The sequence below is a fragment of the Eschrichtius robustus genome, chromosome 6 (genome assembly GCF_028021215.1).
Source record: "Eschrichtius robustus isolate mEscRob2 chromosome 6, mEscRob2.pri, whole genome shotgun sequence".
Lineage (NCBI taxonomy): Eukaryota > Metazoa > Chordata > Mammalia > Artiodactyla > Eschrichtiidae > Eschrichtius > Eschrichtius robustus.
In genome coordinates, this window is record NC_090829.1 from 31,856,684 (window position 1) to 31,884,641 (window position 27,958).

The following is a 27,958-nucleotide window of genomic DNA, read 5'->3' on the forward strand; positions in this document are numbered from 1 at the left end:
GAAATACTTTATAAATGTAGGATTTCTCTTATCTGGTGAGTCATTAGCATGCTTAGCATTAGTGAACCTGGAAAAACCAAACTGGAGAAGTTTAGTTTAGTCCATTTTAGTTTCCCAAACATTATTTATTGAGCACCTACTGTGTGCCAGACATTGTTCTAGGCGCTGGAAATAGAGCCATAAAATAAGACAGACAAGGTCCCTGTTGTCTTATGGAGTTTATAACCTAATGGGAGTTGATAGACAAATACCAGGTAAACAAATGAATGTGATAGTTTATTGCCAAAGAAGGCCACCATCAATTCCTTTCCTCCTTTTACATACATGTCACTTCTGCTTTAAGAGGTAGAATTTATTCCTCAATCCCCTTGAACCTGGGCTGGCTTATGACTGCTTTGACCATTTGAATATGGCAGCAGAAATACATTGTGCCACTTTCAGGCCTGGCTTATAAGAGGACCAACCATTTCCACTTCTTTCCTCTTGGAGACTTGAGCTGCCATGCAGGAAGTCCAGTTCTCTGCTGGAAAAGGAGGCCACCCGGAGGAGCACCGGGGCACCAGACAAGGGAGGGAAGAACCTTAGACATCCAGCCCAGAAAAGCCTCCAGATGACTCCAACCCCAGCTGCTGTTTAACTGCAACAGGGAAAGTCCCAATCAAGAACTGTCCAGCTGCACTGGTAAATTTTTGTTTCAAGCCCCAGAGTTTTGAGCGGCTATTACGCACTGATAACAAGACACTTCCAGATAGTGATAATGCTGTGGAGAAAGAAAACAGGGTGATGGGATTTTGAGTGACTGGATGAGTGGATGGCGGTGGTCAGGAAGGTGACACCTGAGCTGACACCTGAATGTTGAGAAGGAAGTGCCTGTATAAAGATCTGGGGAAGAGCGTTGCAGGGATGAAGAACACAGCTGAGGCAGCAGTGAGCCGGTGTGGGCCACGGTTCCTGGTGAACGAGGTGGAGGAAGAAGTGGGTTGCTAGGCTGGGATCAGATTCTTGGCACCTGCTAGATCCTGGTCTGTTGACCCTGGTGGCAGGGGGGGCGGTCTGTCTTTAGGCTAAATTCATTTGGAAGCCACGAGAGGGTTTTACGTAGGAGAGTGACCTAATCTACTTCATGAGGTGAAAAGATCGCTCTGGCTGCCGAGTAATGAGTACGCGGGGGGAGGGGGGAGGGGGAGAGCAGGGGTGGAAGCCGGGATACTGGGGGTGGGTGTGGGGAGGTGGCGGGTATTTACAGTGATAAGAGATGGAGGCCTGGCCTAAGGTGTAGCAGTAGAGGTGGTGAGAGCTTGTCAGATGTGGAGATGGAAGATAGAACTTGTTGAAAGAAAGAAATCCAGGATAACTCCTAGAGTAACTGAATAAACGGGGATGCTATTGAGACAGATAAGTAGAAGAAGCAGGTTTGGCCAGGGGAGGGGGAAGTGATGCAAGAGTTCTGTTTTAGATATTTTAAGTTTGAGTTGTGTTTGGGATATCCAAGTAGAGACGACAAAGAGGATTTGTCTGGAGGTCCATGGAGAGGGCGGAGGTATTTAAGGAGGTGAAACTAGGGTGAGGAAAGCAAGGTACCTAGGGCAAATAGGGAAATTTAAGGAGACAGTCACGCTCTGGGGCCAAGCCTGCCCTTGCACAAGCCCAAGAGTAACTGTCTTCTTAACTTTTATGACCTAGGTGCCTCAGTGGCCCCACTCTGGTTCTGGAGCTCGTATTTAAAGCCGGGGGAATGGCTATCACCTGTGGAGAAGCTGTAGCTAGAGGAGAGAAGGGCCCAGGAGAGAAAGAGAGCTTGTGAGTTAGGAGCAAATCCATGGATTGGACAGCAGGAAGCCAAGGGAAGAAAATGTTTCAAGGAGGAAGTGGTCGGCTGTGCAAATACATGTCCTAAGGCCACAACGCTGTGCTCCTGACCACGTGTCAGAAAGCAACCAGGTGAAGGAGTTGCAACCCAGTTGAAGGGTTCAGAACAAACCCTTCACCACTGCTAGATATAACTAACTACATACGGACATGCATAAAACATGCTTAGCGCTATCAGATAGGGAACATCCTCTTCACGGGTACAGACAAGGTCATTTGTGCCCTGCCGGCGCTCACTCAGGGTCCTTGCTCAGAAGTCATGGGCAGGTCATTTGACTACTGAGGTTTACTTGGGCTATATTTCTTTTACCTTCTCATAAGAGAAATGCACACTAAATCTATGAGATACCATTTTCCACAAATCATATTTACAAAGATTAAAACGTTTAGTGATATCCTGTGTGAGCTAAGGTGTAGGGAAATGGAGACCCTTGTGCACTTTTCTTGGGAGTGTAAATTGGTACAGCTTCCTTTGGGGCAGTTGGGCACTACCTATAAAGAATTAAAATGCACATAACCTTTAGCTCAGCAATTTTACTTCCAGGAGTTTAGCCTATGGATATTTTGCATATGAATCCAATAAAATATTACAAGGATATTCATGGCAGCATTTTTTTGGTAAAAACAAAAGGCTGGAAATAACTTATATGTCTATCAGTAGGGCATCCATACAATAGAATTAAGTCAATGATTTCAAACAATGAAGCAAATCTTTAAGAACAGGTATGGAATTATCATCAAAATGCAATGTTAGATGAAAAAAACACATCAAACAGAGAAAAGTGCCTCATTCTATCATTTGGGAAAAAGCCAAAGGAGAATGTATATAATAACAAGTAATTATTTAGGTACTTAACTTATCTGATTTAGTTCTCTCAGCAATGCCGTGAGATAGGTACTTTTATTAGTTCTATTTACCAGAGGAAAAAACTGGGGCTCAGAGGCGATGTGCCCAAGATTTTTACTTAGTAAGTGGCAGAGTACACACTTGAACTCATGTCCTCACTCTTATCCACCAGGCTACAGCCTGGGGACAGGCATGCTTGTCTAGGTAGAGACTATTTCTAGAGGATTACACATGAAACTGGTAACACTGCTTCTGGGGGAGGAGACTGAGGGATATTTCATTATGCACCTTTTAGTACAGTTTGGAAAAAAATTTTTTACCACTGTGCAAGCATTATCTATTCAATAAATACATGAATACTTTACAAAAACAATTAAAAGGATAAATGAAGACAAAAATTCCCACGACTGTCCTAGATTAAAAGACACTTAGGAGATGTACTAACCAAATGCAATGTATAGGTATTATTTGGGATCTGAACAAAACTTTATGAAAGACATTTTGAGATAACCAAGGAAAATTGAACATGGACTGAGTTTTAGATGATATTACATAACTATTATTGATTTTGTTGGTTATGTTAAAGGTATTGTGATTGCGTTTTGAAAAGTCCTTATCAATTAGAAATTGGATGGATGGATAGATGGATGGATGGATGGACGGATGGATGGGTGGATGGATAGATAAAGATAAAATGAGAAAATGCCTCTGCTTTGTTTGGAAGAGGGTGCAGAGGCACACGGGTTGTGGAAGTGCACAGGTGCTGAGCCTCGGTTGTCAGTGATTGTACTGGTCCACGCTGCCCTGTATTTTGGGGGCGCAGAGCGAAGCAGCTTGTCTATGATCACCAGCCCTCCAGAAATTCCAGCTGCTGAGATAGCTCAATCCATCCAACCTGTTATTCTTACACTTGGTTAGCTGTTGACTTGGTTTTGACTAGCAGTTATCAAAAACCTTGCTTCATTCCATCTCCCCACTTGTAGAAAATGTAGCCACCTCTTTGTGTCTGATGGGGCAGCTAGGTGAAGCCCGTCTGAAAGTTGAGGTTTGTTACCAAATTGAAACAGAGGCAGAAGAAATTGCACTGATTTGCCTCCTGGAAAGAAAAGCCAGAAGCTAAAATAAATTTCATGTGGAGCCTATTAATTCTTATGAAGTCTCTTAAAATTCCTACTCTTGTGAGAAAGTCACCCAGGAGGGCACTAATCCCTGCATGTTATGCTTACATTTTATCAGGTTTCTTTGTTTGATGAAAATTCCCCGAGTCTGTAATGACCAATCAGAACTCTGTTAACAACCCTCCATTTTCCAGCCAACACTAATATGACTTTTCCTTTGCGGAGGATGAGAGCAGACCATTCAAATAAATATTGGGAGGTGTCACTTTAATGATATTGGGTATTGTGTATCTAGGAGGTAGATTTGTTCGGTCTTTCCATTCTTTGAGGTGTAGGATTGCACCACAGAAAAAGGATTTGAACATTTTGATCTGTCGAGGGGCTGTCATTAATCCGGCGTTGCTTCTGGCCTTGAGAAATTACTTGATTAGCTGTTGACAAGGAAAGGGAGTTATTTATGAAAACGGGCAGCCGATGCCACGTGAGCAGCACAGGCTTGGTCTGTGGGTTCAGCATGATTCTCTCTTTCTTTCATTCCCTTATCACCGATTTCCTCCATTCTGTCTATGAGTCCGTGTGTCTAGGTCTCCTTATCCTTCAACCACCCCAAACCCCTAATTACCCTTCTTTTCTCTTTATTATTTCATTACCAGACTTCCTCAAAGAGAAATATGTGAGTAATAATAATATGAATAAAAATAACAGCCACTAATTTTATGGCATTTGCTATGTACCATGTGCTTTAGGTATATTGCATAAATCAACACACTTAATTCTTACAACAATATAAGGAAAGTACTATTTTATCCTCAGTGTACAGGTTAAAAAAAAAAGCGCAGAGAAGTTGAGTAACTTGTGTAAAGTCACACAGTGGCATTGCTGCCTTGGCTTTTACTTTCTCCCCCTATTGTTAAGACCAAAGTAAAATTAACACAGTAAAAAATTCTCTTTTTAGCATACAGTTCTGTGAGTTTTGACAAATGCTTACGATCATGGGACCACCACCACAATCAAGTTATGGAACTATTCCACATTTCCCAGAATTTCCTGTTCCCCCTTTGTAGTCAACCCGTCCTCCACCCCCAGCTCCTATATGTGTGACTTTAAAAGAAACTGCCAAGTGTTTTCCACAGTGGCTGTACCATTTCACCTTCCCACCTGCAATGTATGAGGGTCCCAGTTTTTCTGCATTCTTACTGGCACTTGGCAGGTTTTTAAAAATTGTAGTCACTTAATAGAAGTGTAGTTTATCTTGTAGCTTTAATTTGCATTTGCCAAATGACTAATGATGTTGAGCATCCTTTTGTGAGTTTACTTGCCTTCCATATATCTTTTTTGTTGAAGTGTCTGTTCATATCTTTTGTGCATTTTTTATTGAGTTATTTATTACTATTATTATTGAGTTTTGAGAATTGTTTACGCATGCTGGATACAAGCCCTTTATCAGATAAGTAATTCGCAAATATTTTCTCTGAGTTTGTGACTTGTCTTTTCATTCTCTTATCAGTGTCTTTTGAAGAGCAGTCCTTATTTTTATGAATTCCAGTTTATGAGTCTTTTCTTTTAGGTATCACGTTTAGAGGTCAAATCTAAGAAGTCTTTCCCAAATGCAAGGTCCCAAATAATTTCCTGTATGTTTTTCTTCTAGACGTTGTTTGGCTTTAGGTTTACATTTAAGTCTATGATCCATTTTGAGTTATTTTTTGTATATGGCCGAGGTTAAATTTTTTTTTTGCATATGAATATCCAATTGTTTCAGTACTTAAAAAGCTGACCATAGACTTAACATATGATCCAGCAGTCCCACTCCTTAAAATATGACCCAGCAATCCCACTCCTAGATATTTGCCTAATAGCATTAAAAACATATGTCCACACACAAATCTGTATGTAAATGTTTACAGTGGCTTTATTCATATTTGCTAAAAACTGAAACACATCTTAAATATTCATCAACTGGTGAATGGACAAAAAAGCTGTGACCTGTCCATAAAACAAAATACTACTTAGCAATACAAAGGAACAGACTGTTGGTGCACACAGTAGGATGGGTGTACTGAAATGCATTATGCTAACTGAAAGTAAGTGAATTCAAAAGGCTGTGTATTGTATGATTCCATATATGTGACATTCTGGAAAAAGCGAAATGATAAGGACAGAAAACAGATCAGTGGTTGCCCAGGATTGGAGGGTAGGGGAGGATATTGACCACAAAGGGGCACAAGGGAAATTTGGGGGGTAATGGAAGTGTTCTATATCTTGATTGCAGTGGTATTTACATGCCTCTATGCATCAGTCAAAATTCATAGACCTGCACACCTAAACAGGACGAGGTGTATTATATGTAGTTATACCTCTATAAGCCTCACTGAAAACAGAAAACAGCAGGAGGAACAAGGTCTAGAATGAGCAGGGTCCTCCAGACGTGAGTGATAGCCTCAGCAAAGGTGACCAATTGGCATGGAGGAAGGAAGAGCTTAGTTGGCGAGAAGAAAAGGATCACTGGGCTAAGAGTCAGGCGCCCAGGTTCTGGTCCACTATGGGACCCTGAGCAAGTTAACTGGTCCCTCTTTCTCTCTGTAAAATGAGAGTTTTCCATGGGGCAGCCTGGGAACTGACCGGGCATTTGAAATTTGACAAAGGAAGTTCATGTTTCAGCTTCTTTTCTAACTCTCTGAACTCCCTAAACCTTGATTTCCTTATCTGAAAAATAAGACTAGTCCTACCTTTCTCTCACATCTGTGAGGATTCAATGGCATCAGCGTATGGAGAACCTAGCTCATGGTAGGTGTTCAGTAGAGGTCTGCTGTGGTGCGCCCCTAAGGCCAATTCCACCACAATCCACCCCTTCCCACTTCCTCAAAGACACTGCTGAGGAATCCTCTCCTCTCTCTGCCACTGCATCAATTTCCCCCGTCTGTTGGATCAGTTCCATCATCACACAAACATGCTATCATTTTCTCATCTTAAAACAAAAAATCTGGGACTTCCCTGGTGGTCCAGTGGTAAAGAATCCGCCTTCCAATTCAGGGGATGAGAGTTCGATCCCTGGTGGGGGAACTAAGATCCCATGTGCTGCGGGGCAAGTAAGGCCCTCGCACCACAACTAAGACCCAATGCAGCCAAAAATAAATCAATAAATAAATATTAAAAAAAAAAAATCTCTCTTAAGTCCTTCTCCAGCTATTACCCCCTTTCTCAGTTTCCCTTACAGCAAAAGCTCTCAGGGAGTTGCCTACACTCTCAGCATCTCATTCCTCTCTCCACTTTCTCTCTTGAACCCACTGCACTAATGCTACCTTTCCCAGGGCACCAGAGAGCTTCAAGCTGCCAAACGCAATGGTCCATCTTTCTCCTCATCTTACCTGGTCTACGTTTGACACAGCGGCTCACTGCCTCCTCCTGGAAACGCTTTCTTCCCCCTGGCTTGCAGAAACTGCACTCTCCTGGGTTTGCTACCTCCCTGGCTACCATCTTGAACTACTTTGTTGGTTCACCTCATCTCCTGAGCCATCCAGGGGACAACTCAGTTCCTTGACCTCTTCTCCCTCTTCCCGTACTCCCCTGGTGCTCTATGCAGTATCATGGCTTTAACTGGAAGTACTCGCAAGCGATGTTTCCAGCCCAGACTTCTCCCTGAATTCCACCCTTGCATGTCCTCCAATTACCTATTGAACATCTTGACTGGGATATTGAATAGGCATCTCAAGGTGTCCCAAACTGAACTCATAATCTCCTCTTCTCACCCTTGCTTCCTTTAGCCTTCTCCCTTTAGCAAGCCTTCGGTTGCTGGCGGTCCGATTCTTCCTTGGCCTCATCCTTGATTCTTCTCTAACTCCCACATTTCATGTTTAATCCATCAGGAAAACCTGCTGGCACCACCTTCAGAGCCTGACCACATCTCCCTGTCTTCACTGCTCCAACTGGTCTAAGCCACCACCATCTCTCACTTGGAGGACTGCAAGGGCTTCCTAACTGGTCTCCCTGTTTCCACCCCTCCGTCCTGCAATCTGCTCTCAACCCAATAGCCAGTGGAATCTTTTAAAAGTGAATTGGGTTATTTCAGTCCCCTGCTCAAACCCTTCTAGAAAATTCTAATCTCACCCAGAGTATAAGCCAAGTCAATACAATGGCCTACTAGGCAGTACATGATTGGACTTCTTGTCAGACCTCTGACTTCATCTGCTACCTGTTTCCTTGCTTGGTGTGCTTCAGCCACTAGTCTCCTTACTGTACTTCAAACGAGCTGGGAACACTGCTACCTCAGGGCCTTTGCACATACTGTTCCCTCAGCCTGTATATTTCCCTAGATAACTCATGGCTTGCTCCTTTACCTCCATGTATTTACTTAGATGCCACTTTCTCAGGGAGGCCTCCTTTATTTAAAGTTGCAACCCCCTGCCCAGTCACCCCCCCGCACCCCCAAACTCCCAACACCTTGTGTTGTTTTTATTTTTCTCCATAGCAATTATCACTGTTTGATAAGTGGTATATTTTTACTTATTCGTTTCTTTGTTTCCCCCGTAACATGAGGACAGGTGCATTGGTCTGTTTCATCCGCTGCTGTATTCCTAGCGCCTAAGAATGCTGGCAAAGCAGTATTTCTCAACCTTTTGTTTTCACTGTTGCTCCTCACCCAAGGAGTCTTTTTAGACATTCCTCCTAATCACCCCCCATGCATGAAATTTTAATACCACAGATATATTGTATATTGGTTTCTGTATTGTATTTGTATGTGTACTTTATACACATATAATACATACTTTCTAAGGAGTAAGGGATATTTTCTTGCCCCCAAGAATCAATTTTCACCTCCTTAGGGGGTTCTGCTGCTGTGGAGAAGGCATAATGCAGCTGCTGGACACAGATGTGTTGGATGGATACGTTTTGCTTGGAGTAGGATGCAGGGATGGAGTCTGGTTAGCAGGTTGGGGATTCCTGGTGGAAGCCAGTGATTCTGATGGAAAGGAGTTAGTTCCACATCGGTGAGGAGGGAAGGGAGGAGAGAGGACCATACAGATAGCGACGTCAGGGCCAAAGGAGAAGAAGAGGGTTGGCAGTTTGAAGTGTGATGGGAGTTTCTGGCTGAGAACCAGAATTTGTCCTTTGAGTCAGGCAGTCACTGGTGACCTTGATATAAGCTGTTTCTGGGGTTGGTGGTAATAGAAGCTGAATTGAGTTTTTGGAGAGAATCTGGGACAATGCAGTAATAAAATAGAATAGTTGCCAAAGGGATGATAGGAGCCAGTGTGGGTTTTTTTTTTTTTTTTTCCTTTTAAGAAGTTGAAAGACCTGGCTGGCAACTGGAATGGAATTTCAAATCTCTTTATTAAAAGAAAAATTTTAATCCAACATACTTGGGAGATTGTCAACATGTTAGATGGAAACTGATGGCTGTTTAATAACAAGGTTTAAAGTTTGGGATTTGTAAAAGAATCCATCTCAGACTTGAACATGACACAGCTCTTTTTTGTTAGCAAGGCAGGAGGATGGGGGAAGATGGACTTGCTCTCTCCATATTTCTGTTAGTTTGAGCAAAGGTCCAGCTGTTTATGGAGGGATCTTATAACTGAACAACATTATAACAGTGAAATGGAAATTAAGGTACAAATTTCACCCACAACCTCACCAACATAAAAAGCAAGCTTTTCCTTTATTTTTGTTCCTTTCAAATCTTTGTCCATCTTACTATTTATTTTATACATTACTATAATCATAATGAAGTTTCAAGGTCACATTCTGTTCTTTTTACTCAGACTATAAGCATTTCCCATGTCATACAGATTGTTTTCATAACTACCATTTAGATAACTACATGGATTTTCCATCAAACTGATGCAGTACTGTCCATTAGGTAGCCTTCCATTATTTCAGTGTTATAGCTAATGCTTCCATGAACATTTTCAAGCACATACCTTTTTCTTTCTTATCTTGGGGGTGGGTGATGAGCAGGAATAACCTTTCTGGATGAATTCCCAGGAAAGGAATTACTTGGGCCAGGATGCTTTCTAAGAGAAAGCTATCTAGATATGTAAAGGTCGAGGGAACCTAAAGATGGTGAGTTATAGTCTGTAACATACATGTTAAACTCCTGGTTCAAAGCTCAATTTCCCCTCTGTGAAGTCTGGAAAGTGGAGATTTCTGACAAGATATCGAGTCAGAAACAGAGCTAGAAGAAACTAGTCATTGGACTGACTCTACCAATAGAATAGAAGGCAGCCAAGTCACAGGAGGGAGAGGAGAGAAAGGGAACCCACATCACATAGCTCGCTCAGCATAGAGGAAGGCTGTGGTACCCTCATGACTACAGTCTACTATTATGAAACAGAGCTAAGTAAGTCACAAGTTAATGACTGGGAGTGAAAACGCAGTCACAGGGGATGCTCTCTTTAGGAAGTTTACCCTCCTGCTGTCATTTGGCTGGTGGGGGGGGCGCTCTATTCCTTGGGCTGTATGTCTTGCCCCTGGACTCCCACTCTCCTTGAGCCTCTGATCTGTGGCACCCCCATTTCTGCAAAGCCTTTTCCAGTCTTTCCCTCTTCTGTCCCTCCTCAGATATTCCAAACCTCCCCCCGCTTTTAAGCACCTGTCACATCCCCACTCCATTTCCCTTAGTCTTGTCTGCCTGGCCTACAAAAGGCTCGAAAATATCCAGAGAACCAAAGTGTTCCATTTCACAGAGAAAGCAGAGGCTATCAGAGGAATTCCCTCAACTTTTCAGTACCCCAGGGCCACCCTTCTTCTTGGTCCAGGCCAACCTTCCCTCCATTCTTAATGAAAAAATTTTTTCTCCTGTCCAAGGCTTGGCCTCCTCCCTGTGCTCTCAGACCCTTTTTTGCTTCACAGGGTCCTTCCTAAATCCATTAATTATCTACGTGTCCTATCTGTCTTCAGCTTTTTCCTCCCTACTGGTCTATACCCTCAGCATAGAATCATACTCAAGATTCTCCCATTGTACACACATACATACACACACACACACACACACACACACACACACACACTCACCCCTAGCCTGGCCTTAGGACTCTTCTAACTACTCCCTGACCTCAGTCTTTCTTTGGGTCCTTACATTTCATTCCCTCCTCGGCTCCTGCAAGGACCTCCCTTCTTAAAGGAGGACCACTCCATCAAGATTGCTTTAGCAAAGGTCCCCCATGATCGTCTATAAGAGTCACAGGGCTATCTTCGTTGTCTCTCAGGCGATGCCTCTGTAGTGGTCAGGACTGTTGACCATTGCTTCCTGGTTGAAGGTTGCTCCTCCCACAGTTCCCTCCCAGCTCACTGACCATCCCCTCTCAGTCTCCTTCACAAGTCCCTCCTCCTCTACCCGGAAACATTGGTGTTTTCTAGAACACATCTTCTTTTGCCTTCTCATTCGATTCCCCTCTCTGGGAAGCCTCCTCTTCAGCTGTAGCTCCAACTACCACCTCCCATCTGCCAATTCCCAGCACTGTGCCTCCGCCCCAGCCTCGCTCATGACCTCCGGATCTGCGTAACTGATGGACGTCTCGTTGCTGGCCCATAAGTGAACCTCGTTAAACATGACCAAAAGTAATTTCATCTTCTCTCTAAATTTTCCCCTTCTGTATTTAGCTTGGTGAATGATCACAACCATCCCTCCAGAAGAAATCTGGGGTTCATCCTCTGTCACCAAGTCCTGTTGATTTTTGTTTCTGATTATCTTGGAAATATTTGCTCCCCTTTCCAGCCCTCTGACAGTACTTTGGTTTGGACCTCCAAATCTTGGAGGAGCCTTCTGACCCACCTCTCTTTTGGTCTTCTAATCCATCTTCTGTCCTGACACATACCTGCTAAACATCCTTAAACGGTCTCCCAATGGCCACAGGATAAAGTTAACTGCTTCCGTTCAGCAAAGCCCCTCACATTCTGGTCCCTGCTTCCTCTCCAGCCTTACCTTCCTCCTCCTCCTCCTGTCTCTCATGCATCCTCTGCACTCTGGCCACAATAGGCTCTTCATACCTTGGCTCATGCTGTTCCTTTGCTCACATTGGCTTCTTCAATGCCATTTAGTGAAATCTAACTCTAATCCTCCCTTTCCTCTGATTTCTCTGTGCCTTGCCCTGACAGAGAGTAATTCTCCTTCTTTGAGCTTTCTGAACAAAAACGTTCATGGTGATGGTAAAGGGTGCTATTCCACCATCCGTAGTCTGGTTCTTCCCCATTCTGTTCTCACGATAGGATTGCACGTTTTGGCCCCGTTAGAGGCCCCATGTAACAACCTTGGCCAAGAAAATATAAGTGGAAGTGGCATGTGTAAGTTCTGGGTCGGAGAATTTAGTTGCCAGTGTGAGAGTCTCCACAGCTCTTTGTTGCAACAACTGGTGACATTCCGGATGGTAGCTGCATCCTGAAACAGACCTATAGCTAATCTCTGACAAATATGTACTGTGAGCAAGAAATCAATCTTTGTTGATTTTTTTTGGCCGCACTGCGCAGCCTGCGGGATCTCAGTTCCCCGACCAGGGATTGAACCCGGGCCATGGCAGTGAAAGCCTGGAATCCTAACCACTAGGCCACCAGGGAACTCCCATTCTTTGTTGATTTAAACCTATAACATTTGGACATATTTGTTATTAAAACACAACCTAGCCCTTCTTGACTGAGGAACCTGTACAGCTCTTATAAGTGGTCAGTTATTTAAAAACACTTCTGCTAGATTCTTAGTTGTTTCTCTTATTCCCTTTGTGTCCTCAGAGTCTAGAAGAACACTTGGGCACATAAGCACCAATGATCTTTTTTGGGGGGGTGAGGGGGATGCAGGCACATATACTCTAACTTACAAAGAATTTGTGTCTTACATGTGAGGTTACACTGTTTTCAATAGATCATTGGAAAGTAATAAGATAAAAAAACTGTTTTTACTAACTGCTAAGTATGTCCTTTTATTACTTGCCATTAATCCATGTTTTATTTGATTGCTATAAATGTATGGCTTTCATTTCACTTGCCTTAAAATTTATTTTATTTCTGTCTCCTGGGTTCTTCTGTTATATTTTATCCTGAAACTTTGTTTTCTTTTTATCTCTTACTGATTCCAGTCTAGCAGTCGTATCTTTCATCCTGCAATTCTTAAAACAGGAATCAGTAAACCCGGTCTAAACCTATGTTTAGGCACTAACCAAGACTATGAGATGGTTAGAATATCACGCATGACCAAAGCAAGAAGGGCGGGGAGCTGGTGGGAAGAGAGAAAAATAGCCTGGGATCAACCAAAGGACAATATGGCAGGTTTGGAAAAGCATAGCTTTGGGAATTAGGAAAGTCTGAGATTAATCTGGTTTTTCCATTTACTGCTCATGGGGGTCTCTGCTACCTCAGCTCCCGTACCTGTAAACGTGGGTGGTAATAGAAATAAGTCACAGAATTTTTGAGAGACACAGTGAGATCATTTATGTGGGAGCTCTTTGTAAATTTTACGCAATCACTTAAATATTTTTTAACATGACAAGAATGGCAGAAGAGTTGTAGTTCCACCAAGAGTGGTGGATTTAAGAACTCAGTGCAGTGAGAGTGCTGGCATTTTCAAGCCTCAGGATTGATCACTGGGAGGGCGAGGAGTTATTTGGCCCACAGGTGGGGGTCATATCTGTACATTAGGACCTAAGATCCTCCCAGAGGAGCCCTTAGATTACATGGAAGTCAGGCAAACTATCTCGTAGCTCAGAGTTTTTTTTTTCCTGACCTGGTGGGTGACTACTGCTGTATGTAATCCAAGAACTTTGGATTTAGAGCTAATCACTTATTTGCTACCTGTCACACACTCCCCTCAGTGTCTGATCTACTGTTCCCATTCTCACTTCTGTTTCCCTTGTGCAATTGCTTGCACATTCTCTGTAATGGTTGTCTAAAATGATGCTTGGGCTGATGACACACCTCTAAAGAGGAATTCCTGATAGTCTCTTAGAAGGAGCAGAGCCCTTGCACAGGAGACATGCAGATGGAGGCCAAGACATTAGCTTTATTTCTGACAAAGTGCTGGAGAATGTGCCGTCCCCCCAGTTCCGCTGACTTAGGAGTCTCCCCCCACTCCCTGCCGGCCACAGGCAGGGCTGGACAGCCGAGGGCCTCCCTATCCAGGGCAGAGCTGGCTCCTTACCGTGGCCAGGGGAAGAGCAGACTCCGGTAACTGGTGGGCAGATTTGGAAAGAGGGGAAGCCTTTGAAGCCGCTGGGGCTGGGAGTCAAGTATGCTCAGTGTCTTCCTGCAAACCCATCAATCAGATCTCTCATTCCCTCCGAGGCCAGGTGGGTGTGGATGAACTGTGAGACCCTTCACAGAAATATGCAGCTAAAGGAATGGAAGGCAAGCACCCCAACTCAAATTTGACCAGAAAACCTCCCAGCTGTGTGGAAACAATACTAAATACTGCTTCTCCTCACCGCCCTCCTTCTGGTGACCTGCCCAGCCCTAACACTGAGGGCTTCTGGCTCTTGGCCTCACCTGATTCTACCTGTTTTGGCCGTCATCCACCGCAATAGTTCTCAACCGTGGCTACACATTGGAATCACTTGGGGAGCTTCTAAACTATCCAGTGCTCAGGCCCCACCTCCAGGGATCCTGATTCAGTTGGTCTGGGATGGAGCCTTGGCGTCAGTAGTTTTCAAGACTCCCCGGGTGATTCTAAATCACAGCCAGGGTTACAGACCACTGATTTAATGGTTTAGGTCGCATCGACCCTATTCGTCTTCATCTGGCTAGACGTAAACTGCAGGTAACACCATCTGTAAAGCTCTCAGAATGAAGGCAGCCCCTCTGATGATGATGTTAGCCATGGTGCCGCCACTTCTTCCTAGATTAAAGCCGTGATGGTAGCTTCAGAGGTCCTGTTTTTCTTCTCAACTTGTCCTTCACATAAAAGGTAGGTTTCAAAAAGAAGTTGTATTTGGCCCCTTGGTGCTCAGCTATTCATTTCCTTGAAAGGGAATAAGGGGGAAGATTTCTTTTCTTCTTACAGAAATGCTCTTGATCTGACTTTCCCCTCAGCCCATCTGCAGCCAGTCATTATGAAAATCCAGTAAAAGACATTCCCTGACATAAACTCAGTGCATTCATCTCCTTTAATATCACCCCTAGTCGCACACCCAGGTATTGAGCCAGGCTTCTGATGGCTACGTGGTCAGGGAGAATGAAATCCATGACCCCAGCACTTAAAAGGAGGAGACATGATGATATGATAGAACCATTTATAATACAGTTTTCTTGGTACCGCGCCTGAATTTCTCTCAGCTGAACTGTATCTACCTGACTCCAGCCTATTGCAAGCAGCCCCATCAGTGAGTCTTAATCACCCACAGTGGCTGAGGGACGGCAGATGCTTTGGTGCATCTGTGTCTCTGGTAACAGAACCCATTTAACTGCTCTGAATCCATGGGGTATGATTATATTGGGGTAATAACTCCCAAGAATGGCTTTGCCACAGTTATAACATGCCGAGAGGGAGGGGAATACGAATCCTGCATAAATTAGTCTGCCAGGTACAGTTAGCTATTCGTCAGTGCTCTCATACCTGTAATAAAAGAGCATCACACCACAACCAGCCTGGGTTGACTAGACGAAAGGCACATAGACCAGCTGCATGACTAGACGAAAGGCACATTTGTCATTGTTTAATTTAGACGAGTTTTGTTTTTAATAGAAATATGCCTTTAGCTTTATGAAAACCCTGATATAGTCCAGAGATTAAAATGAGTTTTTATTTTTCATCTTTTGAAAAAAAGAGATCTGGATTTATACTCATTCTATCCCATCTATCCCATTGATTCCTCATAAAAAAAATATCAGTTTTTGTAGTGAATCAAATGTACCTGCTTTTTTTTTTTTTTCATCCCTGCCTCTGTTTTGAAACTGTTCATGTCACCTCAGGAAGGAGGCTGCCATTTTCATCATTGCTGTGGTGAAACATTTATTGTAGTCCAAGTAGCTAACTTTGAAGATCATATCATGTAGATTTTCGTAGGCAGAGATTTTAAATCAGCTAACCACATGTGCGGTCAGATATCTCTGCCTTCAACGTAAACTATCAACATCAAGGTAATATAATTACGTAACCCATGTGACCTGCTCAACCCAGATTCTTAAACAGGCTTGGCTTGACAGTTTTACTTTCCAAAGGTCAAAGATAGGGGCTGAGATATCAGGGCCACTGAAATGTGAAATAAAGAGGAAATGAATGAATTCAAATCTTAAGGCCAAGTACCATCACCCGGTTATATGAGAACTAGCTTTTGTGAAGCACCAACATAATTGTTTTTCACCTTTGAGGTTTTTTTTTTTAAACTGAAGTATAGTTGACTTACAATATTATATTAATTTCAGGTGTACAACATAGTAATCTGATCTTTTTATAGATTATACTGCAAAGTTATAAAATATTGACTATATTTCCTATGTTGTATATTATATCCTTATAACTATTTATTTTATAACTGGGAATTTGTACCCCTTCATCCCCTTCCCCTACTTTGCCTGCCCCACCCAGCTCCCGTCTGCTAACCACTAGTTTGTTCTCTGTATCTGTAGGTCTGTTTCTGTTTTGTTATATTTGTATTTTGTAATTCACCACATATAATTGAAAACACACGGTATTTGTCTTTCTCTGTGTGACATTTTACTAAGTATAACACCCTCCAGTTTGATCCACATTGTCACAAGTGGCAAGATTTCATTCTTTTTATGGCTGAGTAATAGTCCATTGTATATATAAAACGTATCTTTTTTATCCATTCATCTGTTGATGGATACTTTGTTTCTATATCTTGGCTGTTATAAATGATGCTGCTATGAACGTAGGGATGTGTATTTTTTTTTTTTTATATGAACCTGGGAGGGAGAATTTTTTTTTTTAATTTTATTTATTTATTTATTTATTTATGGCTGTGGTGGGTCTTCGTTTCTGTGCGAGGGCTTTCTCTAGTTGCGGCAAGCGGGGGCCACTCTTCATCGCGGTGCGCGGGCCTCTCACTATCGCGGCCTCTCTTGTTGGGAGCACAGGCTCCAGACGCGCAGGCTCAGTAGTTGTGGCTCACGGGCCTAGTTGCTCTGCGGCATGTGGGATCTTCCCAGACCAGGGCTCGAACCCGTGTCCCCTGCATCGGCAGGCAGACTCTCAACCACTGCGCCACCAGGGAAGCCGTATATCTCTTTGAATTAGTGTTCTTGCTTTCTTGGATAAATATCTCGGTGTGGAATTGCTGGATCGTATGGTAGTTCTATTTTTAATTTTTTGAGGAACCTCCATGGTACAGTGGGTAGTGGGTATACCAATTTACATTCCCACCAACAGTGCACAAAGCTTCCTTTTTCTCCACGTCCTCACCAACCCAACATAATATTTTAAATAGGTGGTGAAACTGAGTTCTACTCTTACATTTTCCTCAACTCTTTGCATCCTTCTTTGCATATTGTAAGGAGACAGAATGTGGCAGAGGAATGAGCAGATCAAGAATTTCAATCCTAGGTCTGCTACCTACTAGGTCTGTGACTTTGGGAAGGTTTTGTGACCTCTCTGAGTTTCCAGTTTCTATATTTGTTCAAGAGAAGTAGTATCATAACACCTCCCACGTAAGGGTTGGAGTTCATATCTGCAGAATGCCTGGCACCCGTGAGACGCCCAATAAATGGGCAGCTGAAATTAGTAATTTTTTCTTTTTGATTGTCTGAAAGTCCTTGGGGAAGATGAGTCACCCTCAGAGACTAAAAGAGAAGGCAGAGCAGCAAATTGTGAGAACGATTTAGGAGTCGTCCTCCAACAGGTAAAGTTCGCACTCCAGGGTTAAGTTCTGGAAGTTCCACTGAGGTCCTGCCACATAGAGCCTCAGAAACAGCCCTGTCAGCCTCTACTTCATCTCTCAGGAAAGCCCAGGTCAATGACTTCACTGGCTGTTAGAGTGGAGGGTAATTCAAAGGGAAGGAAGGTGTGTGTATGTGTGTATGTGTACACGTATATGCAAAATTACAATTGTCAAGCCTGATTTTGTGGATTTTTTTTCCGGTAAGGATATTAGAGGTAGTTGTTAGGGAGGAGAGAGAAATAAACGTTCTTGTCCTGTACTAGCCAAGGAGAGCCAGAAGTTCCTTTTCTCAAAAACACCTTTTCCATATTTCTCGCTAATTTGAGGATAATTTCTGCTTAAGTTCTGCCTTTGGGTAAAGAATACCCGTGGAGTGTTAAATATACTAGTCATTCCTCATTTCTTGCCGTTACCAGTTTATGAAATCAGATTCAGGAAAGAGGAGTTTTTCAGTGAGAATGGAAGAGGAGTTTCTAGGAAAAATGAAAGAAAAAAACGGAAGGAAGTAGGGCAGCCTCTCCCTGCCTTTTGATTTTCTCCCTTTTTTTGCTTTCTCAATAATCCTCTCTTAATTACGTGAGTGTTTATGGCTGTTCCTGCTGTTTGGAACCCACTAACCCATTTCCCTAGAATTCCAGAATTCCCCATTTTTCATTTTCTTCTTCTTTAACCTGTAATTTTCTACACAAAAAGTAAAAGGTTATGACAGGGGGAAAAAAAGAAGCATTCACTTTGATAATGAAATTCATCTGGGTCCTAATAAATGGTAGGTATTTCAGAATACTTCACTTTAAAAATCAGGAGCTTTGAAAATGAAAGAGCAAAGGCATACAAAACTCACCGCTTCTAATGATGGTGGCTAAAATCTGTCAGTGGGGGTTTCAAGCAACTGAAGCTAGAAGAGTCACATGCAAATTTAAAGCTGGAAGGGCCTTGTCTAGGACAGCCAGCCCCTTGTTATATAGATCATAGAGTGTTTGAACTGGAAGAGACATTAGAAATAGCCTACTTTCACCTCCCATCTTATAGATGCAAGAACTGAAAACCAACGAAGTGACATGATTTGCTGAAAGTCTAACCTCCAGTGAGTGGCAAATTACATCGCAAATTGCTTAAACGTTTACTAAGCACCCCTTTGTGACAGGCATCATGCTAGGTCCTGGTTTGAGGGAGAAACGGGATGGTTTGAGGGATACACAGCCCCTTGCCTTCTTGGGGCTCCGGTTCTCCTTGCAGTGAAATACACATCCTCAAATACTTTTAGTACAAGGTGATTTGAAATAACAGAGTGAACATTAAGGTCTGGAAAGGATAAAGGAGGAAACAGTTATTTGACTGTGAGAATTTGGCTTTCCCCTTCATGCTAGTGCTTCCTAAACATTATGATCTGCTATCCCACTAATCACTTTTTCCCCCCAATGGGAGGAGAACAACATCTCTATTAGCTGGATTGTTTTAATGGGTGAGTGAGACTAGACAGTAGTCCACCCCCCACCCCGAGCTAAAAGGCCAGAGGGGCCCTGCATGCTGGGTGACACAGTACAGGTGGCTTCCTTGCCTCCTCCCTCCCACCAGGTAGTCTTCCTCAAACTCAATAGGTGTCCCTCCTACCCGCACCGTGCCTGCTTCCACACAGGCGGTGTGCTAAGGAGGCGGGGAGAGATAGGCATTGTTACTAGAAGGTGGTATGTCAAAGACCTCTGCAGCTCCGCCATGCATAGGTAGGGTGACGGGAGAGATGCAGGTAGATCACCTGGAACAGGTGGGATCTGCAGGAGACAGGAGTCACACTTGCAGGAGACCATGCAGACCGAGTGCCAACTCTCAGTTTTGGTCGCAGAGACCCTGAATCCCAACTATTCTACCCCAAAATATGTTTGAGAAGCCACCTGCTTGCTCACCGAAGTAGTTTCAACATTCCCTCTGCAATCTGGGTCATATGCCTCATTTGGTCAAGAAACTCCGCTTCTCTAAAATGTGAAGTCAGCTAAATTTCTGCTAAGAAAATTTTACAAATTTTCCATCATAAGGTCCAAGATGCTTTAAAAAGTATGACTCAAGCTGCAAGCTGTGATACGTGATTGGTTAAATTTTATTTTTCACATGTCAAAAAAAATATTCCATATGTTTTCCCCAGCTCATTGAACTGTCTTGGCAATGAAGAGATCAGCATATCTAGGAATGATTGATGCCATATGATTCTTGGGTATCATATTTTGGTGATGCTCTGCACTGTTTCAAACCAAAACAGAAACCCACCCACATACCCTGCGCTCAAAAACCGGTACTTTTTGTCTTGATGACTACATTTAGAGTTTAAACACCATCATTAAAATTTTACAGGTGACGTATCAGGAAAAACTAAGCCGACCAGTTGTGTTGCCTAGAAAGAAAAACAGTCCTTCATTATATGAATGAAATTGTGTGCTAGGTATGAAGGCTATGACCTCTAGAAGATGAATCGCTGACCCATAAATGGATGAGAATCAGCCAGAGTAAACGAGGCAGAAGTTTTCCCAGCATAATTGTGCCTGCTGGCAGGGAAGATTTTTGTTATAATTAAAAGAGATAGAATGGTCAATAGGGGACATTTAATAGGAACAAATATGACAACATCGCCTAACTATTTTTCTGGTCCATTCTTCATCCTCACGTTATACCATACATCTGGGTTTTCAGAGTGACACATACATTGCACATAAAAATAACACACATAAACTTGTACAGCAGAACCAAGCAAAAATTCATTTAGAATAAGGACACTGTCAATGCCCAATTTATTCAGAGTAAATCTCCAACTAAATTTGCACTGTCCAACGCAAGATTTTCTTCACTAGGCTGGGGAAAATGTTCAGAGTATCATGGGGACTAATGCAATCCTGTGAGATAGGCTAGGGTATTGTTTAAACCCCACCAGCTCTGGGAGTCTTCACAGAAAGCATAGGGGCACCTGATTAGAACTACTTCATTATAGACAGAGCCGGTGTAGGACACAGCCATAAAAAATCCTTCATTGGACCAGAGAGGACTGTGGCCCTGTGAGGATTAAATGAGACAGGCTATGCATAGCGCTTACTGTGAAGTAAGTATTTAGAAAACATATTGTTTTGGAACATGTCCTGTGCTATGAGTAAAGTTTATCTTCATTTCACTGTACAAAATGCAAAGGCTCCAGAAAAATCCCCTGTAGGCTCCCTGCTTTTGTCTAAATTCATTTGTGAGAAGCTTTATTCACACTTTAGCTGCCAATGACTCATGGTTAAATCGTTTCACTCATCTTTTTTCCTTTTTTGTTTTTTAATACAGTTGCAAATCACGTGACATTCTGCTTTGTTCTTTTTTCCCCCCTAAGGGAAGCTAAGCAACTCTAAGAGCCCCATTACCTTAATGAACTAAAGCCATGCAGTGAAAAGGGTGGGTATCCACTTCATCAAATCTAGTAGATGATAATTTCTTGAGAAGCTGAAGACTAATTCTTGGGGATTTTCTGGAGCCCTATGCAAATTCATATCACTTAACAGCCTATGTGAGTTGAAGGCTGGTATCCAATGACTGCTAAGAAATTGTCAGGAATGTTGCAGAAATATAAATAGGCCAGCACTGAAATTTAATTAGACACTGCATACGTTAATAATAAATTCAATTAATTTAGCCTTCTACCTATGCTAGAAAAAAAATACCCAGGCAAAATAATAATTCATATTAAATGCCTCAGTTGGTAACCTCCTTTCCTGAAGAGTGATTTATGCAGTAATTTACTGGCTGTGTCTTCATAAGATTGTTCCAAACCAGCCCTTTTGAAATAATAATAATTTCTGAATGTGCACTAGGAGAGATATAACAAATGACTTTTTATTAATTTTCATTTAATGAGTTGCCTATTCACATGGTAATTTTTTAAAAATTCTCTTCTTAAGATAAACAGGTTGTAAATACTACAGGTAACACTTCCATTTCACAAATATCGCGACAGGAAAATCTGTCTCATGTTCTGTACGTGATTCGAAGGTTAACCAGTGGCAAATTTTCTATCCTAAATAGGCTTCTAATTCTTTCCCAGTTAGCACAGTGTATCATTTTAAATTTCTATAGTCAAATGATCCAAACTGGGTAAGGAAAAAAAAAAAAAAAGAATATTTTTCGACAGCAAAGCTCCTAGGAGGGAAAATAAGGGTGTAGACAGGAAACAAAGTTCTGTGCAAGGGGGAAAAGCAGCTAGAGTTGGTTAAGGAGCCCATGACACTGGTTCTTTTTTAAAGAACAAAACCAAGATCATCTCTTACAGCTTCCCTGTTGCACAAGTTCCTCCCTTTTAAAAAAGGAGCCCATAATTTCTTACATAAATATTAATATTTAAGAATTTTAATTGCTTGTCTTTTCAAAAAGTTTAATTCCCTGGCAACTCATGAACTATAAGTTGTCATAAGAAAAATAGCAAGAATGAAATAATAAAAACAAAATAATAAAAACTAGGAAGAAGAAACTGCTCAGAAGAGATCTAGATATTTCAAATAGTTCATACCTGTTTAAAAAATCCTGCAATAGACAGGGCCAGGCTCTTAAAAATAATTTCTTGCAACACTTGGAAGAGTTTTCCTAAAGTATTAAATAATTCAAATGCAATAGTTACTTACATGAGAACCGAAAGGGCCTTGCTCCCAGCCCGCATTGCCTCACACCCTCTCCATGGAAAAGCCCGTACTGCATCTCGCCCATGAACTTGTCCAGCTCCTGCCCCGAGGCGTTGACGAGCAGAGCCCCAGTTTTGCAGAGGAAGGTGGTTTTGATCCACAAAGGTGTCCCCAGGGCTGTCACAGCTCCGAGGGCACACACAAAGCTTAACATCCCAGCCATGCAAAAAATGACTTTCTTCTGTTGGCTTGGCATGATGAGAAATGGCCCTTGTGAGGGTGAGGTTCACAAACCAGACCTTTGTGACCGATGAGAAGTGACTGCCCCTTTGACTGCATTTATTATGGAAGCTGAACAGACAGAACCCCGCTGAAAAGGCAACTTCACCATCGATGGCGTTTCTCACCAGGTTAAATGTCAGAATGCCAGGATGAAGGAGGGTTCATCACGCTTACTTGGTTTTTTTCTCCTTTTCTGCTGCTGCTTCTAATTTGAAATCTTTGGACTAAGAATCTGTAAAATAAAACTCTTTCAAACTGCCTTCAAGTATCGCCTCTTGTGTCCCTTGGTAACGGAGGTCTAAGATAACAGATGGAGTCCTCTGTGTAACTTGATGAATGCCTCCCCTCTCCTCTGCCTTTTGTCTGATTGGGTGAGTTGAAACTTTCAGAAACAGGTTTGGTTCCTACGGTAAATTTTCAGCAACTTGAGAAGTTCATTTATTGATGTGTTTTTATTTTTGTTTTTGCTTTTGGTGGGGAGAGAAGAGGAGTGTCATTAGAGGTAGGAAGAATATGTATACACACACACACACATATATATTGGCAATTAATTGATTCTGGAAAATGTTCATTGTAGCAGGATAAAATAATGGACTGAAGGGGATTCTGTATGGATCTGAAGCACCATAGACCAACAACCAGGGCTCCTAACTCCTTTTCTCCCAGATCAGTGATTTAGAACCAGTGTGTCAATAGAGAGTTTGATTCAGTTTTTTCCTGGCACACAAAAATATGGAGAGGCAGGCGCAAATATCTAGATTTCTAAATGTTTTCCTTTAAAACATTTGACTGCTTTGGGACAATGGCAAGGGAATGTGGTTCTGGATCTGAGAAATACCAGAATCTGGAAAGAAGACAAAGGCATTGTCATGGAAATAATGGATTGTAGTCAGATGGAAGGCACTAAGAATTCATCACTGAAAAGCACAGGTCCCAGCAGAGGTAATTGGCCAGAGAGACAAGAGACAAAGGTGTGAGCAAGACTAAATAGCAAAGTGAGTTTGGTTAAATTGTCAAGATCTGAAAGCTAAAGTTCAGAATTCAGTGACAGCTTTTTCACTGCATTTCCAGTGAGATTCCTCTTTCTGCAAACAGATATAGTACTCGTTTGTGTGTGTGTGTAAGTGTTTAATGAATGTCTATTTATGCCACATTATTGTGCTAGGCTCTGACCTACAAAGTGAACTTTTAGTAAGAACTTATTACATCTGGCACCTTGCTAAGTGTTTTACCTAAATTATCTAATTCTCACGATTAGTGTATAAAGTGATGAGGAAGAAGATCACCATGATATCCCCATTTCATAGATACGGAAACTGAGGCGCAGAAAGAGCAAACAACTTGCCCAAGAGAGTAGTGGAACTGGATTCAAATCCAGGCCTTCCGAGATTTATGTGCTATTCGTAGCAGCCCTTGACCTTGAAGAGATGACCAGCTCTTCAGTTTGGGTTGGGTTGAGCTGGGAGTAACGGCAGGGTAGCCCATCATCTGTTATACATCTTGGGTGCCTGGGAAACACAGACATCTGCAAATAGAACTTTCCCAGTTGGTCAGAAGCACCTGTTTACGCTAGCTTCTAGTCTCTTGATCCACTTTTAAGCATGGCAGCTTAGAAGAAATTAATCTGTGAAGATTCCACACCACTGGCAGCATAAATGAGTCTTAGGTTAATAGCGCTTTGAGGGGGACTTTAAGGTATACTCTTGGACTTCTTGGCACGGCTACCCTCTTTTAGTAGTTGCCAGAGGCTGTCTTGTTGGAGATAGACAACTAAGTATAGAACCAATTCAATAATGCCAATGTCCCTTCAGGGGAGGAGGGGGGAACATAAACCATGGCCGCAGGACAGCGCACACACAAGATTCTGAAGAGTCACTCAAAATTAGGTTTACAATGTAAGTAAGCCTATTTATTTCATGTAACTTGACACACAGAATAAACAACTCATTTGACTTCCCAATGAATTCTCCACTGGATTTAGAATAATTGCCATCATTGCCCACTAGCAAAACAAGGGGGCACCCGTGCCCCTAGTAAGTGGTTATGTGAGGGTCCATATGCCACACCCGTTACAGAAACTTTAAGATGTCTAAGGAGAGCTAAGTTAATTAAATCAACATTCTGTAATTGGAGGAGACAGAACACTTCCAAGCCTAGAAGCAGGAATCACCTACAACTTAATCAATACAATTAATACCTCTACAGAAAGGACATGGTAAGAGAGGGGTAGTTAGCATAGGATGTTGGTTTAATGAACAAAACCCAGCCAAATGTACCTAAAGCTGTCCAAGAAGAAAAGCCCTGACTATGTGTGTGGACAGCAATTAGATCACGTCAGTTCTTAAGTTTGCATCAGTCTATAGTGAAGTTTTCCCTGATCTGTAGAAACATGAGAAAAATAAATACAACGTAGTAAGTTGACCTTTTATTCTGAAATTTGTCTTTCCTAATTTTTGTTAAGATTTCCTTTCTTTAATGGAATAATAGTAGTTGAATTTTTAACATCTTACTTGGCAAGCTAAAAAATTGACAAAACTTTATCTGTTCCCAGTTAAAAAAAAAAAAACTACTTGTCTATGACATACCAATTATGGATCCCCATGTGGAAACAATGAGGCCTAAAGCCTCATGGTGACCTGGCTGGTCTCTTTGCCCTAAGCCAGTGGTTCTCAGCTGCTCATTGGAATCACTTGGGGAGATTTTTTAAAAACCGCTGATGTCTGGGTTCTAATCCCTGAAATTCAGATTTGTTTGATTTTAGAGTATGGCCTTCACGTCGAATCACACCAGGTGATTGCACTGTGCAGTCAAGGTTCGGAGCCAGGGTTCAGACCCCATTCTAAACGGCTGCCTTCTGATGACTGACTGGGCTTTGCAGATATCTCAGAGGTGGAATGTATCAGGCATGGCCATCTGGTCACTTGAGAGGAAGTTTCTCATTATAAATTAATAAACTGGCACAACCACTTACAGCTCAGACTTTCCTGAATTCTGTTCAGCACCAAGAGCACATCATCTTGTCGAATTGTCCCGATGAGGTCAAGTTTCAGCCTCTCCAAGATGAAAGACCAGGTCGTGGATCATAGCTTTACCGCAAGTCACCACATGAACGTTAGCGGTGATGTCTCCTGGTTGTGAAGGGTCCCCCTCGGGTCCTACGCCTATCTCCCCTCCTCTCTGTGCAGCTCCCTTTCAAACTTCAATATCAACCACCCACAGGCTGCATAGTAGTGTGTGTGATCCACCCTCTGAGAATGATATAATAGAACCTGGCAGTCATTATGCCTGACAGCCTTCTTTTGAAATTTCATCTTAAGTGTCTTGAATGACAGTGATGGCACCATTTTCCTGGCAGCCTCTCCGAGAACGTGAGTCATTAATGTCAGCAAGTTTTCACCAAGTATTCTTTACTTCTCTCAATCTTAATAACAATACATTTGGTGACATAAGAAAAGGGAACTAAGCCTTTCCACCCTCCCCAGTGACCCCTTTCCGGTGCTGGATGATGATATAATTCCCCAGTGTGACTGGAAACAATATCGAGAAAGGAGTACAACTGCAGACGATGTTTTTACTTCCAATATAGTATTTGTGTCTCTTCTCATGCTAATTTGGCTTCATTGGTTTTTCCTTATGGCCATTCAAAAAAAAAAAAAAGGCTCCAATCCAAAGGCATAGAGATTCTCACCTGATGTGTCCCCTGAGAGTAAGAGGGAGCACGGCATGGTGGGGTGTGGAGAGAGAGCTGGGGAGAAAGATGTGCTCCAGGGTCTGGCTCCAGGTCCGTCACTAAATTAAGAATTCTTTAATTTCTCTGGCATTTGTTTTAGTCATTTATGAAAAGAGTGGTCTTGGCTACATGTATAGGCAATTCTCAAATTATTTTTAACTGGAGAAACCGTTTCCTCAACTGAACTCTTGGGTGTAATAAGAGATACAAATCGAGCTTTTATATTGGGAGAGGTGGGGATCCAGGAGCTTTGTCACTGGGCACCCCCCTCGCTCCTTATTCCCTAACAGCCCCCATCCCAACCCTAAAGTCAGCTCTGAGAAGCACAGTGATAAGCATGGACCACATGATCGTTTAATTCCCTTCTATCTATAAAACATTTTTTTCACAAGTTATAGAATTAAAATTTGTCCATTTGCTAGATTATTTCTCTCTCTTTATTTGCTGTACTAACCTGTTATGTATTATAGAACATTGCATGGCTGAGAAATACTGGATGGTTGATTATTCCAATTATTAGTTTTTAGATTATTTGGTGAGTGTTTCTGGGTTTTATCTGATTTGTCACTAGTAAGAGTGATTTCGATTTTCTTCCAAATGGATCATTATACTCCAAGGCGTCTCTAAGAGAGATTCAGCAAGGGTTTATCAAGCTTCCTATTCTAAGACAAGAGGCCTTTGTGAATCTATCCCATTTTTCTCATCTTTAAAGCAAAGTCTGGCAAATTTGATTGACGTTCCTTGACTAATTCAGGTTGCTGGTGATCCTGAAGTAGCACTGTCATTCTCTAATGACTGTAAGGGGAAAAGAAACCACTCCACAGAAAGAATTGATTGATTTATTAGGGGGAAAATTACCACATGCGCTAGACCTTGATTGCAGCTAATATTTGTAGAGCTAATAGCTTGAACTAGAGGATTAAAAGGGTTGAGGGGAGGGAAGAAAAAGAAAACAAAGTTCTCTTAGAATACAGATGAAGCCTCTGTGGATTTGGGCTGGAGGGAGAATTCAGTGTGGGATTTTCAGGGTTGGTGGTGATGGTGGGATAAGTATAAGAGTTGGGCTTCTTATACAGAACAGCCGGAGAGCCGGAGCGGAGGAAAGTTGCTGCCTGTGTCAGATAAGATGTGTAACACCCCTGATATTTCTGGGTTTCTTGTTGGTATCTCATTACAAGGCTAGGTTGATTCTTAAACCTCAACCCAGCAGGATGCCCAAGCTATTACAGAAGGAAGACACAGCCTGAGATACCTCCTTTAATAAGAATAGATGGACCAGATTCTAGTACAGGGAAATAGTAATAATTTTCCTCGTTGATATAACCCGGGGTAGGTGTATTGAGATGGTAAACTTTGGAGTAGTTTGAATCTGTCATTACCAACTATTATTATTGTATAAATGTTTTCCTTTGTGTGGGTGTGTGACACTTAAAATACTGACAATTTCCTTGATGATTTGCATCAAAATAATATTAACAAAATATTAACAAAAATGTAATACATAGCGGGGCTTACTCTGTTTCAGCTGTTATTCTACGTATTAACTCATTTCTTTTCAGACACACTGGGACAATTATTAGATTTCCTACCCCTTCTCTGGTTAAGATGTTCCAAGTAGTAGGATAGCTTAATTTTCAGTCAGGCAGATCACAAAGTCTCCTAAAATA

The 27,958-nt window shown here is 42.2% G+C and overlaps 1 protein-coding gene across 2 annotated transcripts in view; it reads right to left on the reverse strand.

Moving 5' to 3' along the window:
- Positions 1-22,535, reverse strand: part of CLRN1 (clarin 1) — a 38,424-nt gene extending 15,889 nt beyond the window's left edge. For both annotated transcript variants that reach the window (XM_068547361.1, XM_068547360.1), the window contains exon 1: positions 22,283-22,535. In XM_068547361.1, the coding sequence (XP_068403462.1) occupies positions 22,283-22,535 (253 nt within the window). The remainder of the gene's footprint in view (positions 1-22,282) is intronic.
- Between the last annotated feature and the right edge of the window lie 5,423 nt (positions 22,536-27,958).